Source organism: Manis pentadactyla, chromosome 17 (genome assembly GCF_030020395.1).
Source record: "Manis pentadactyla isolate mManPen7 chromosome 17, mManPen7.hap1, whole genome shotgun sequence".
Taxonomy (NCBI): Eukaryota; Metazoa; Chordata; class Mammalia; order Pholidota; family Manidae; genus Manis; species Manis pentadactyla.
Genome location: NC_080035.1, coordinates 37,799,394 through 37,813,072, shown reverse-complemented (window position 1 = coordinate 37,813,072; position 13,679 = coordinate 37,799,394). Strand labels below are relative to the sequence as shown.

Sequence of the window (13,679 nt, the reverse complement as noted above, 5' to 3'; positions counted from 1 at the left end):
CCGGATTCCCTACCTCTGGATTAAGTGGCCCGCCCTGCCCCTTTAAGACTTCCAAAAAGCACCCGCCAAAACAAAACAACGACCACAAAAAAAAACAAGAAAAAAAATTTTTTTAATTAAAAAAAAAAAAAAATTTTTATTTAAAAAAAAAAAAGGTGGTCGTTCGTTTTTCTTTATTCTCCGGTGCCAGCCTCAGGCCTCTGCTCACCGGTCTTTCTGCCCTGTTTCCCTAATATTGGGGTCCCTGTCCCTTTAAGACTTCCAAACAGCGCTCGCCAAAACAAAGCAGCAAAAAAGCAAAAAAAAAAAAAAAAAAATGGTGGCGCGCTTTTCTTATGTCCTCTGTCGCCCAGCCTCCAGTGCCTGCTCACTGTTCTTGCTGCCCTGTTTTCCCAGTATCGAGGGCCCTACACTCTGGCCCGGATGGCTGGGGCTGGGTGTTCGGCAGCCCTGGGCTCCGTCTCCCTCCCGCTCTGCCTGCTCTTCTCCCACCGGGAGCTGGGGGGAGGGGCGCTCGGCTCCCGCGGGGCCGGGGCTTGTATCTTACCCCCTTCGCGAGGCGCTGGGTTCTCTCAGGTGCGGATGTGGTCTGGATATTGTCCTGTGTCCTCTGATCTTTATTCTAGGAAGAGTTGTCTTTGTTATATTTTCATAGATATATGTTGTTTTGGGAGGAGATTTCCGCTGCTCTACTCACGCCGCCATTTTCCGCCCCCTCCTAACTTTGTATAATTCTTATCATGAGACCTTTGCATGTGAAGAAGAGGGAGACAGGGTAGAAATAAAAATAATACTGTTTAACATGCCACCAAAATAATTCTCTTTGAGAAACTCTGGTTTAAATAGTTTGTTTTTACAGTGAAGGTAAAGCGGTACTGTACATTGATGTAACTGTATGGAATATAGAATCAGATATATCAAATTTATCTATAACATTCTAGAAACCTTTATCCCCAGCCTTTGCTGCACTGTTCTTTATTTCAACATATCTGTAAAGCCTTTTGAGTTCAGCAGACTTTTGTTCGCTCTAAGCAAAACGTTGTTCTAGGTAAGATAGTTCCTGTCAGGCATTAACAATGTGCTGGTAATTGCAATGTAAAACCCACAAACAAAATCAAATGAAGTGGAATTTAAGTAGCACTCTGCAAGGGACACAAATTACGAGAATTCAAAAGTGAAGGTAGTCAGGAATGACTTCATCTTCACTAATAGTAGGGTGAAGGAAACTGATACAAAGTAGAGTAGAAAAATCCATTTATATTTATTTTTTGGAAGAAAACTAAAGAAAAATATTCCTATTCACTTAGAATTATTAATTTTCATCTCTACCTTCCTAACTCAGCTTTCTTCCAAGGGACCAGACTGTCAGGAGGCCATCACCTTCCTGACCGTAAGCTAAGACAGATAGTAATTCATTAAAATAATAGCTGACATTTATTGAGCATTTATTGTATGTCCAGCACTGTTTCATGCCTGCCTTAAATGTTTTAGATCTCAAAACAGCTCAGTGAGGTAGATGCTACTCTTGCTCCCAATGTATAGATGAAAAAATTGAGGCACAGAAAGTCAAACATTATTGGCAGATGTGGGAACAACCAAGATGGTCTAGTGTGAGGACCCAGCTTTTAACGCCTGTGCCATGCTGCCTGTTAATCGTAAAGATGACTGTTATAGATGATGAGTGGTGCTCTGAACTGATGTTGTGACATAACATTTAATCACACAAAAGTTTCTCTTTTTATTATTTTTGTTTTTTTCAGCATCATTTCATATGTTCCAGATAAAGAATAATAGGAGCTCCTCCTCTTTTCCTGGAATCTTTGAGACACCCATTTGGAATCTCAAAGCCATTTTTTAAACTATTTCTGTTTTTTAGCTATTAAATATCAACCACCTTAAAAGGATAGTATTCAGATATTTGTTTTAATTACTTAAATAGCCTGTGAATGTGTAAATGTTTAAGCTTAAGGATTCTCCCTTCCTTGTATTATCAAATGTTAGCGTTACATTCCTTTTCTTAACAGATGCTGGCCTAGAAGTAAAAGTAAAAGATCCACCAAAAGGGATGATACCACCAGGAACCCAGCTGGTCAAACCAAAGACTGAACCTCAACCAAATAAGGTTAGTGTAGAATGAAATCAGAATAGGTTAGAGATTTATTCATTTTTTTCATTGATGCTTTTAGCTGGCCCTCAAATGTCTAATATATTACTTGATTTCAGTATTGGAATTCTAAATATCCCTAAATAAATGTGAAAGAGTTCATGGTAATTCTAATCATTTCTGAATGGTAGAACCTGTACTCTTTGGCCTCTTTGTATAATGCTGTAGTAATTATAGCTTGTGTACTTTCTGTTGTTGCGAGTTTGCAATTAATAAAAAGCCCACTGAAATTAAGTGTATAAAGTTTATAAGGTAAGTCTCCTGTGCTGTTAAAAGCTAATGAGTAAGTATAGGAATTTTAGTGATATACTTATTGAAAAGGAAAAATTAATAACAGAATTTATCATACCTTTCTAAAAGGAAAACAGTAGTTCTCTTTTCTCTTTTATCATATATCTTCAAAATTTAGAAAGGAAATTATAAATATCTATTAATAATTTTCTAATTTTTTCCAGTAATGTACACTTTAATATTTATGGAAGTTCTATTGTTAAAAATAAACCACTGTTATGTGCACATGGAAGCTAGCTGCAAATAATTTTGGAAACTTTCTCAGAATTATAATACTTTCAGGCCTGTTTAATTTTATCTCTTACTACGTGTAGGATCTCTTGTTTCGTGATTTTCCTTGTGTCAACTGTCTATCTTTGCCTTTCTCAGGTTCGAAAATTTGTGGCCAAGGACAGTGCAGGGCTCCGTATCCGTAGCCACCCTTCCCTTCAGAGTGAGCAGATAGGCATAGTGAAAGTCAATGGAACTATCACTTTTATTGATGAGGTAATTTGTAAAGAAACACTTAGTAATAAATTTTGTACAGAAAGTTTTTGCATTGTTTGCACAATAATAAGACTACTAAGTTTTCTGTTAGAATATGTTTTTAAGCATTTCGTATAATGTTTAGAAAATTGTTTTTGCAGCAGTTGTTCATTGAGTTTCAAGGATTTATTTTTCTTTATCAGTAAAGTAACTAAAATTGTATTTTCAACATGAAAGGAATTCAGTTAACATAGTAGTCAGAATCTCTACAGTGCTCACTGAAAATGGGTAGTTTCTCTGAATTTTTTTAAAATGTTGCTTGTTTTTATGTCTTTATGGTATTGCTTTACTTTGGACAGTACATTTTTCTAGTAATACAACCAAGGAACTTCTGATTATTAAAATCTAAATTGAAGGAAAGGAAGACTTATGTTCTTTGGGGAAACATCTGATTGTATGTTTAAACTATTTATCTGAAGTGTGATTTCTGTGTGGTTTTACTACTAAGTGACGTTGCTTTTACAATCTCACCATGTGAACTACAGTATTGCTTGGCATTCCTTGCTGCTTTTTTCCTTAAAGGTTCTCTCATACTGTATTTACCTTCTGCAAAAACCTAGATGGTTAATCTCCATGTCCACCATTTTTTTGTGCTCTGTAGACTTTCAGCCCTTGCTAGCCTCTTAGGAGTTACAGGTGGGCATGGCTTGTTTTTGTTGCTGATTTCCCATAGATCCACAATGATGACGGTGTATGGTTGAGACTGAATGATGAGACAATAAAGAAGTATGTTCCCAACATGAATGGTTACACGGAAGCCTGGTGCCTCTCTTTTAATCAGCATCTTGGCAAGAGTCTTCTGGTCCCTGTTGACGTAAGTAAAAGGTGGTTTTAAAAAGCATTATAGGTACGGTCTTTCCTCATTTACAGGCCTTTCTTTAATTAAGGCTTTTCAGTTCTGAGGTAAACCACAACTAAATAATGTTTTCTTTGTAGGTACTTGAATTCTTAAGAGTTTCTGTGTATGAAGGTGAAGTTTGGCAAGCCTAAGGACTTTAATACTATGATCCATCATAGGCAGGAAGTAGTAGATTAAAACTAGGCCCACTGAATTCCTTTCAGAGTGGTAGGGATTAAGGATGGACACTTTCTTTTTTTCCTTTTTTATTCACACAGACTGAATGAATTCCAAACTAAGATTATGAATTAAATATTGTACATTGCAAAACATACATAACATTTGTTTTTTTGTGTTGGTATTTTGTAATTTGTGCTCTGTGTTTCATCTTAAGTTTGAGTCTTTTCTTTCTTGGCTTATAATACTATTACGTTAAGATGGATTTTTAGACTTAAGATGCTATATATAGCATGTTCTAGTTGAAGCTAAATCCTAGTGTCAGGGAAATTCATTGAACCTCTTTAGCAGTTGCAGTAGAATACTTCCAGCCAGTGTTCATGTGATTGCTTTGTCAACAAACATGATCATAACCCACAGCTCTTTTTATAACAGAAAAGTGTGAATTTTCTTCCTTTTTATCACCATTAAATATATGGTGTACTCCTTGGGACACTGCTAATAAATAGCTAAATAAATGAATCTTGCTACATCTTCCTTTCATCTCTTAGTACATTTACTCCCAGAAAAGTACTTTCTACCTACTCTCCTTTTAACATCAGTCCATTTATGTAATTATGTAATCAAATGTAATTATGGCTGATAATTCTAACACACCACTCTATAAAAAAAATGAAAGCTGGGAGATTTGAAATAAAATTAGAAATAATCCAAGACAGATGCCTCTAAATTAAAAAGATGCAAAAGTACCAAAAAGCTGCTTCAGCAAACTTTACATTTATTTCTTCAACCATTTCAGTTTAAAAAATTTGCATTCGCATCAATGTGTACTACCTCATTTGGATCTTGACTTGAAAAAACTGTTGGGGAAAGTGGGGACGGGGACTGGATATTTGAGCACTGACTAAATATTTGATGAGCTATGTAAAAAAAGTAAAATAAAAATTTACCATAAATAATTTTTTAGAATAAACTTTAAAGTGATTTTTGTTGCACTGTTTTGTTTATTAACTCATATTGTAGAACCCTTGTTTTCATTGTAGATATGGTAGATATGTACTTCATTAAATTTCAGCTTGCCTAGCAATAGTCCATTTAAACATCATTACTAAGAAATAATAGCATTCTAATTTAGTTCAAATATGACTCTAAGCCTGTTTTAGCACTTTAGTAATGCTCTGGTTTAGAGATTAAATAGCATTAGACATTCATATTATGACTATTTTTTTAAATATTTTTAAATCAGTGAGAAGAATACAGATAAATATGATGAATGCACATCCTTTTTTGTGAGGTACTCACAGTCTAAGAACTTTCCCTTTTCAGAACACACTGCTTTGTTTTACACTTCAGAGTCTTTGTTTATGTTGTTTATTTATTACGTTGTTTTCACTTCCATTTTTTTTTCTAGTTTTTCTAATATTTTCCTTGTTAAGCAGACTCAAACATTTCTGCTGATGTTTTTCTTCTCTGTATTTCCCACAATGCTGTAGTTATTGATTCATTAATTGTTCATTCAACAAATAGTTATTGAGTCTTTATTTTGTGCCAAATACCAAATATCCCTACTATGTACGAAAGTAGGTGTTAGGTGAAGAGGCAGCAGGAAGGGATGAAATATTAATAGGTAGAGTACAGTTTCTCCTCTTGGGGTGCTCACTGTATAATGTGACAAATGTACCATATTCAAATAGGTAAATTACAATTGTGATAAGTTATAGAATGGCTTCACGTAGGAGGTGACATTTGAGGAGGTCTTGAAGAAAAGTTGCCAAGCAAGAGTGGAAGAGTTTCTAGGCAGGGAATCACATATTCAAAGTTAAAAGGAGGAGCTGTTTTGGGGAACTGATAAATAGTTGATATGGTGAAGCAAAGGAGTGGGGGGAGGGAAGCAAAGTACTGGGAGGTTACGTTTTCCTCCCCCTTTTCAGGGAGCACTTCATCTGTAAAAGTAGAAAAGGTTTACTGCTTTCTCCAACTACCCGTGATGTTCAGTTTGTTTTCTTGCCTTCAGCCCATTTGTATTTCTGTGCCTTTTATTTCTGTTGTTAAGCTCCTTAACAGTAAGGACTCCTTAAGGATCCCTTCTTACTTATATTTGGTTTGTCCAAAATGTTAAATATTACATTTTGCTCACAAAATGTTGAAAGTGGGCTTTCAACATTTGCTGAATACTAAATTTTAGTTCTTGGCATTTGTTATGATCATGCCACTTAAAATTTTTCCAATGACAAAAGATAGCTACTCTCCCAAAATCACAAATAGAAAGTAGTGGAGCTGGTTATAGAATCCCAGCTGATGTATTTCCAAAGTCCCTGCTTTTATGTTTAGTAACCCTTAATCTAGTGGAAAGAGCAGGATAAATATCGTTATGAAAGGATAAAGTAAGTAGAGCTATAAAAATCATATTACTTTAGATAGAACTCCCAAATTAAATAAATATGAATACTCAGAACCTTAAATGGTTGAATGAGGATGAATACCATAATATATGTTGATTTTAAATGAAGATTCTAAAGATTTATAAACTCCAAAATTTAGGCTAGCAGAATGTTTCATGTATCAGGGAAAACATAAGTAAAAAAAGAGACTATGCACATGACGTGGGAGACAATTGACTACCTAGAATAGAGCTTAAATTTTCTGCAAACATGTTTACTTCTAGGATAGGAGGTGTCAGTGACTTGAAACCTTTGGCCCAGTTCTTTGGATACTTTGTCAAAAAATGAGGTCTTCCAACATGTGAAAGATGTTGAGTAGTAGAGAAAGTTTCCTTCAAGGAAAGTAGATGATACCTCATTAGAAGTGTTCTGAGATATCTTTATAATTCCCATATCATCTGAATTCTTGCAGAAGCAACCTGGCTCTCTGAACATCTCCACACATTTATACAAAACACATACAGATTCTGTGTTCACATACAGAAAGTAGGTTGATTTTTCTGAATTTGGGAGCCTTGAAGCTTTGCAGGAAAGGTGAAGGCGTATCAAAAAATATTTCAGTAGTCTCTTTTATAGCATTATCCAGGGTAATTGGTAAAATTTGCAAATGTTTCTTGCATTTTATATACAATTTCATTCTTTTGGGAAATCTGATGATGGTTAGTTCTCACAGCTTTCACACTCCAAATTTCTTGCTTTTCTTTTGTTAAAAGATTTGTGTGTATGTATATGTATAACCTGTTTTTTAGTCTTAGTAAATACTATTTACTTAATATTACCATCAGTAAATATGCCGTCCAGTGGTTATTAAAAGCATCATTTCATACTTCAGCTAGGTGTTTAAGTTTCTTAAACAGAATGAGATTGAAGCAATTAAAGCATCACTAATTATTTGTATATATGCTATGTTTAATTTTCTTGAGGTGCTCTTTTTCACTATAAATAAAGCAGCACTTCTTAACCCTGTGCTTATCTAGCGCAAGGAAATAATTATTATCATTATTCTTTTTTGCATGAGCATTTGGCATGTTTGGTCATGTATTTTCACTATGAAAATTATCTACTTATTTGGTCTCTTCAATGCCTTGAAAGATTATCAGCTTAGAGTTACAATTTTGAGTTCATTAACTTAGTTAGGTTTTTAGTGTGCTTTAATTTTCTAATTTCTAAACAGAATTTTTTGCCTTAAAATAATCTTTGAGAATGAAATGATTTTGATTATTCTAGATATGTGTGTAGATGTTTTTGTGTATATATGTACACTGACACACATATACACAAATAGTGGTACTCATGTTAGTCTAGGAAATTACACAAAATGAAAATAATTTATATATTTTAATAGTAAGGAATTGAGACTTTGGACAAATTAGTATTTTCATACATGTCCATACTTTTATAGTAACTTTCCTAAATTTTTGAAAAACTATGGAAGCATATTTTATTTTGAAACCCCATCTTTCCATTTGGTACCTTTTGATACTTGATAAAATCAATTTTATTAGGACAAGGTATTTTGAAAGTAATATTTCTGTGAACCAGTGAGGAGTAACAATTTTCAGCAAATGCAGAACAGAAGCAAAGAAGTGTCAAATTTGAATCTGCATATAATTAACATGTACAAAATGGATATCATTGGCAATTTATTACCATGTTTAGCAGTTACATCACTTTAAGGTCATTGTACATGTTTCCTCATGTGGTTCAGACTCAGCAAATACTTATATTTGCACATTGAAATAAAAGAGGTACAAGCTTGAAATAGTCAGTTACCATTGTTTCTTTATCACTAACTTCATCTGTGTTGCTTTTCACAATTGCTTTTAATACTAGAATAGTTTATGCCAAAAAATAGAAAATGCTAAAAAAAACTTGATACTGTTGTATGTCAAAAGGTCTGCAACACTATTCTTAGTGGAGAAAAAACATTGAGAAAATGTTTCATAAATGTATATATATATATATATATATATATGGATGAACTAGTAAGGACATCTTTCTCCCCAAAAAGTAGCATTTCAAAATGCTTTGCAACATGTTTCCACTTCAACTAAAGGAAAAGGACCCTGTCCTATATACATTTTTAGATGTGAATTGAGTGATGGTTGGTTTTGGTTTTGGTTTTGTTTATGTTTATTTGGAGGTAAATTACTAGAAACTCATTTATTCTGACTTTTTTGTTTTACATTTCTAAATTAGCATTTATGTATGTTTTTGGGTGTGTATCTACATCAGTCTATATGCTATACATTAGGAAAATGTAGAACTAGAGAATATTAAATTCTAGTAATCTAAAACAGTGTATTAATCGGTTAGGAATTGTGTTACTTCTTTTGTGTTGAAGTTTTGGATGATGACAGCTTTTATTAACATTTTGAATGTAAAATTGTATAATTGATACTCACTGGAAAGATTTTAATTTCAGATCAGATAAAAATATTCAAATATTCAATAGCATTATATATATATATAAAATGTATACCACTTAAATTTCATTAAGACATTTTGTGAAAACGTTATTTTTTTCTGAAACCATGCTCCTGTGAATTGGTTGTTCTTTAACAAAATATATTTAGAAGTTAATGTAGAGATCCTAAATGCTTTGTACATTTCCTAAACTTTGAGATGGAGAAAACTTAGACCTGTTTTTTGGTAAAAGACTCAGATTATATGTTTTTCTGTATGCTTTCCTTAAGAAGTTTGTTAACAGCTTTCAGTAACATTTCTGGTTTTTTTCCCATTTATAGAAGAGAGGATAATTGAAAAATTTTCAATTTTAATGACTTAGATTTTTTATTTTACTTTTAGATATTTTCAATTTTTGTATTTTAAAAAAGTGAAAACTAGTTCACATATACTACATGCCGTCATTATTTGTAATAACAGTTGAATCTACACAATCTACATTATTCACATTTTCTTTATCAAATAGCAACCCGTTTTCTGTCACAAAGCAAATCTGGCTTGTATGGGAACAGATACATCATCATTTAAAGGAGCTGTAAGGTTTCCTTCTTGCATTGACTGTCTTAGGCTTCAAATCAATGTCTGGATCTTAATTTTAGTAAATGGCATGACACACTATATCCATGGAGAGCTTTTGACAAAAACTAATTTATCAGAATATTTTTGGTGTGTGGTTTACTCAGGTGGCTTCAGTTTCCCTTTAGTAAAATAATACCTCAGTGCTGGTGCTAGAATACAGAACAATGTTGTTACTATAAACGCATCTTCTGCAGATGATCTCCTGTTCCCTTTCTTTGTTGATATTTTTCTTTCTTAAACTTTGTCGCTCAGAATATCTTTAATGCTAGCCAAGGAGTCAGGGATTTGGACGTATTTTCATGGACTTCCAAAGCTTTTTTCCCCCAGGTGAGTTAACTGTAAGGAACAGTCATACATTCTTCAGGTATTTCAGCATGTGTAACACATTTTGCCTTATATTTTTTGAAGCCTTTGCTTAAGATTAATAAAATATATATTTTACCAAAAAAGATCTATGTGAAGTGCTGCAATTGAGTTTCCCTTCTAATCCTTTTCCCTCTACTTCTACCAAAGAATGTATTATTAGTTTACGTTAAACTTTTATGTGACTTCAAATTTGCTATCTTTAATTTTATGACTGGTTTCTCCAACAACTGCATCCAAGTCTATCTTTTTCAGAACTTGCTTATTTAAGTGGAGATTTCCAACCTGTGGATCTTCTGTATTTATTTCCCTAGCCTTTCACAATGCCCTTTGGAATGTTCACCTGAGAATGGGGTGGGGATGCAAGGGGGAAAAAAATGACAATGCAACTCATCAATTTACTACTCTGGTGCCCAGGCCTTGTATTTCTGTATTGAATAAACATGTATTTTAGGGTTGCTTGAGAATGACAGGCACAGTTCTATGATTTTGTATCTATCAGATCTTTAATATTATTTAGTATTAAAAAATTGGATAGACTGCTTTACATTTCTTAGTTTATATGGTTTCTTTAATTATTCAGTCAAATACTAGATATTTTAGTAAAACTTCTCATATATTGCCGTTCAGTGACTAACTTGCAATGAACTATTATTAGTTTTTGCCAAGACCTAACTGTCAAGGTTACCCTGAATGATCAAAAAAGTTGGAAATACTGTTATAACCTAATTAAGTGCTCTGTATATCATTAAATACCAGTGAAATTATTTTTTTCAGTATATTAATGTTTGTTCTGATATAATTTTGATATCATGTAATTATTCAAAAATTAGTTGTAAATAAGACTGTCTCTTCTAACTATGAAATATGATGTATTTACTAAAATTGATCATTCACAATTAGACATTTTAAATTGTTTACTGAAAATCATGTGAGTGTAGTACACAATTTCAAGTTTGCACTGTACTCTCCATTTTTTTTTAACTTGTATCCTTTTTGTATTCCTATGGTTGTGCCCATATATGTTTTCACAGTATACATGCATGGGTATATAAAATGCATGTTGTAAGTTTATTTTAGATTGCAAATGTAGTCTGTTTCTCAGTATTTAAAATTCTCATTTCCATAAACGCCAACATATAACTAAAGAATGTTGAATAAATATGGTATGATAATTACAGTAAGTGTAAATAAATACTGTCTAAAGTACATATTTGTATAAATAAAAATTGGTGACTTTTCATCACCACAATGAAATTTATTAAGTATTGTGTGAAGGCAATAGTGGGCTTAAAATTTTCCTTGACCAACCAACCATATATTCAGTTTAAGTCATAGGTACACAGAAGTCTTGAATCCATATTTTTTAGGCTGAGGTTTTAATTTTTAATTTGCCATTATGTAATGGACATCTTAGCATGAGATTACTTATAGGGATAGAGCTATTCAGTAATATTTTATCTTGGTTAAAGTTTGTCTTTCATTTTTATTCTACTTACAGAATTACTAATTGTTAATTTAATTTTAGCCTACTGTTTGATTAAGCATCCCATTATGGTCATCTTTTACTACATTTGAAAATCAAGCAATTTGTAGAGTACAAATCTAATTTAGAATACAAATCTAGTTTAAAGAAGTAATAACAACAATGGAAGAACCCCCAGTGTAGAACTTTCCTTTACATTTATTTGGGAAGAAGAACAAATAGGGAAAGGTTATTAATTCTCTTTATTGCATTCACGTAACAACCAATTTCATCACAACATTCAGATTTACCAGAAAATGTAGGGCACGTTCTTTTCTTTCATTTTAGAAGTTACTTTTATATCAAAATGCATTGTATTTATGTAAAAATGCATCTTTAATGTTAATCTCTCTACTAAAAATATAATCATCTTTTTCTTTAAATAGCATTATTATATCACTATAGTAATGGACTAGCAAATTAATAAAACATTTATTTTGTGCTATATTAAGAAACTAAGAGTTGTTAAAATCTTAAAGACATTCTTATTTCACTCATAACTAGTAAGCTTTAAGATGTAGCTCTTTTATACACATTTTTTCTTTATTGTTTTTTCTCCAGATAAGTTCCCAAAATCTTCACATCTAGTTTCTCTATTTGTAAATAGCTATTACAGACAAAAGTGAAAGGAAATGAAGATTTAGACTTTATAACCCATACTAACATACAGCAGTGCAGTAATAGTGATTCAAAATTATTCAGTTGTGGTTCACATAGTAAATTAGTTTTTGTTTCTCTTACTGTTTCACTAAAAGATAAAAGTAAAATCAAGTACTACTGTATTTCTCAAACTGTAGTGGACAAAAACCACAGGTTCAGTTGCTCTGCTATATTTTCTTCTCTTCAACTCTATTTTAAATATTATTCAGCATTGAAAATGAAAGCCTCTTTAATAGTGATATTAACTTATACTTAAGGTATCTTTGGATGTATATTCTCTTTCTTAGTTGACAGTATAGATTTACTGTAAAAGCTTTAACAAGAGAATGTTAAAAGTGATAATAGACTGTATTTTCTTTATTTTTTTTTTCCTATTCAAATTTTCAGGAACCTAAAACTAATACTGATGACTTTTTCAAAGATATAAACTCCTGCTGCCCACAGGAAGCAACAGTGCAAGGACAAGATACGCCGTTCTTGCGAGGAGGGCCAGGCCTGTACAAGGTAGTGAAGACGGGACCTTCCGGTCACAACATCAGAAGCTGCCCCAACCTCAGAGGTATCCCAATTGGAATGTTAGTTCTGGGAAACAAAGTCAAAGCAGTGGGAGAGGTATGGATTCTTGTAGCTTCCTGACTTCTAAGATAACTCATTTTTAGTACAGTACAACCAAACATCTCTTTCTTCCAAAGGCTGCCATTTCCATCCCTGGTTTTTAAATGTCAATGTTCTTTATCTTTATCTTGTATTGAAAATACTAACATAATTTTCTGTGCTTCTTTTCTAATAATTTTATTCTCATAATTATCCTTGTGAAAACAATATTCATATTATCAAAATGATTTGTGTATATAAATGTTTGGTATTTGCGTATATATTTTCATTATTACAGATGTAATATACTGTCATAGATTAACAGCATTTTAAAATACTTGCTATGAATCAGTGTGGAGATGGGATATATACAATGGGTTTCATTTCTTTGTTCCCATTCATGTGTCTTACTGAAGTCCTGAGCAAATAAAATTACTTCTTAGTCAACTGTGGTGTTTGCCTCAGCTGATGAGCTTGAAGATGTAGTGTGTCATGCTATTTCTCAGTGTCAGGGTCCTTTTAAAGTTGCAGTATAGGCAGTGCTCCCTAAAAAATAGAGATTTGCTGTGTTAGGACATTTTAGATGCAAAAAAAAACCAAAAAGAGCCACATGTTTTGGGATAACATTTAAAATTATTTAGGGATTATCCTGTGCTTTAAAAATTGTTTTTACAGAAGTCACAAATTAGTAGTATTTTACAGAAGTTTTTATTGATTTCTGTCTTACCTCAAGCTGTGGTCTTAATTTCAGAAACTAATTTCATGGTAGAAATCTATTGGAATGATTACACTATTCAAACACTTAAACTTTGTGCTGGTTTTCAGCCTAGGTGCCCTGAAAGAATCAAGCCAATCAATCGTGCTTTTTGTTATATACTAGGTAACCAATTCTGAAGGTACATGGGTGCAGCTGGATAAGAACAGCATGGTAGAGTTCTGTGAAAGTGATGAAGGAGAGGCATGGTCCTTAGCTAGAGACAGAGGCGGAAACCAGTACCTCCGACATGAAGATGGCAAGTTGGCTTAAATTTGTGATTTATTCTGATTAACCTGTGA

The 13,679-nt window shown here is 32.8% G+C and overlaps 1 protein-coding gene across 15 annotated transcripts in view; it reads left to right on the top strand.

The window, feature by feature from the left end:
• MYCBP2 (MYC binding protein 2) overlaps positions 1-13,679 on the top strand; it is a 269,203-nt gene that overhangs the window by 185,776 nt on the left and 69,748 nt on the right. For 9 of the 15 annotated variants that reach the window (XM_036893768.2, XM_036893772.2, XM_036893775.2 and 6 more), the window contains 6 exons: positions 2,025-2,122; positions 2,825-2,941; positions 3,654-3,794; positions 9,734-9,808; positions 12,417-12,641; positions 13,504-13,636. In XM_036893768.2, coding sequence (XP_036749663.1) covers positions 2,025-2,122; positions 2,825-2,941; positions 3,654-3,794; positions 9,734-9,808; positions 12,417-12,641; positions 13,504-13,636 — 789 coding nt within the window. The remainder of the gene's footprint in view (positions 1-2,024; positions 2,123-2,824; positions 2,942-3,653; positions 3,795-9,733; positions 9,809-12,416; positions 12,642-13,503; positions 13,637-13,679) is intronic. The other 6 variants (XM_036893774.2, XM_036893766.2, XM_036893765.2 and 3 more) reach the window with 5 other exon arrangements.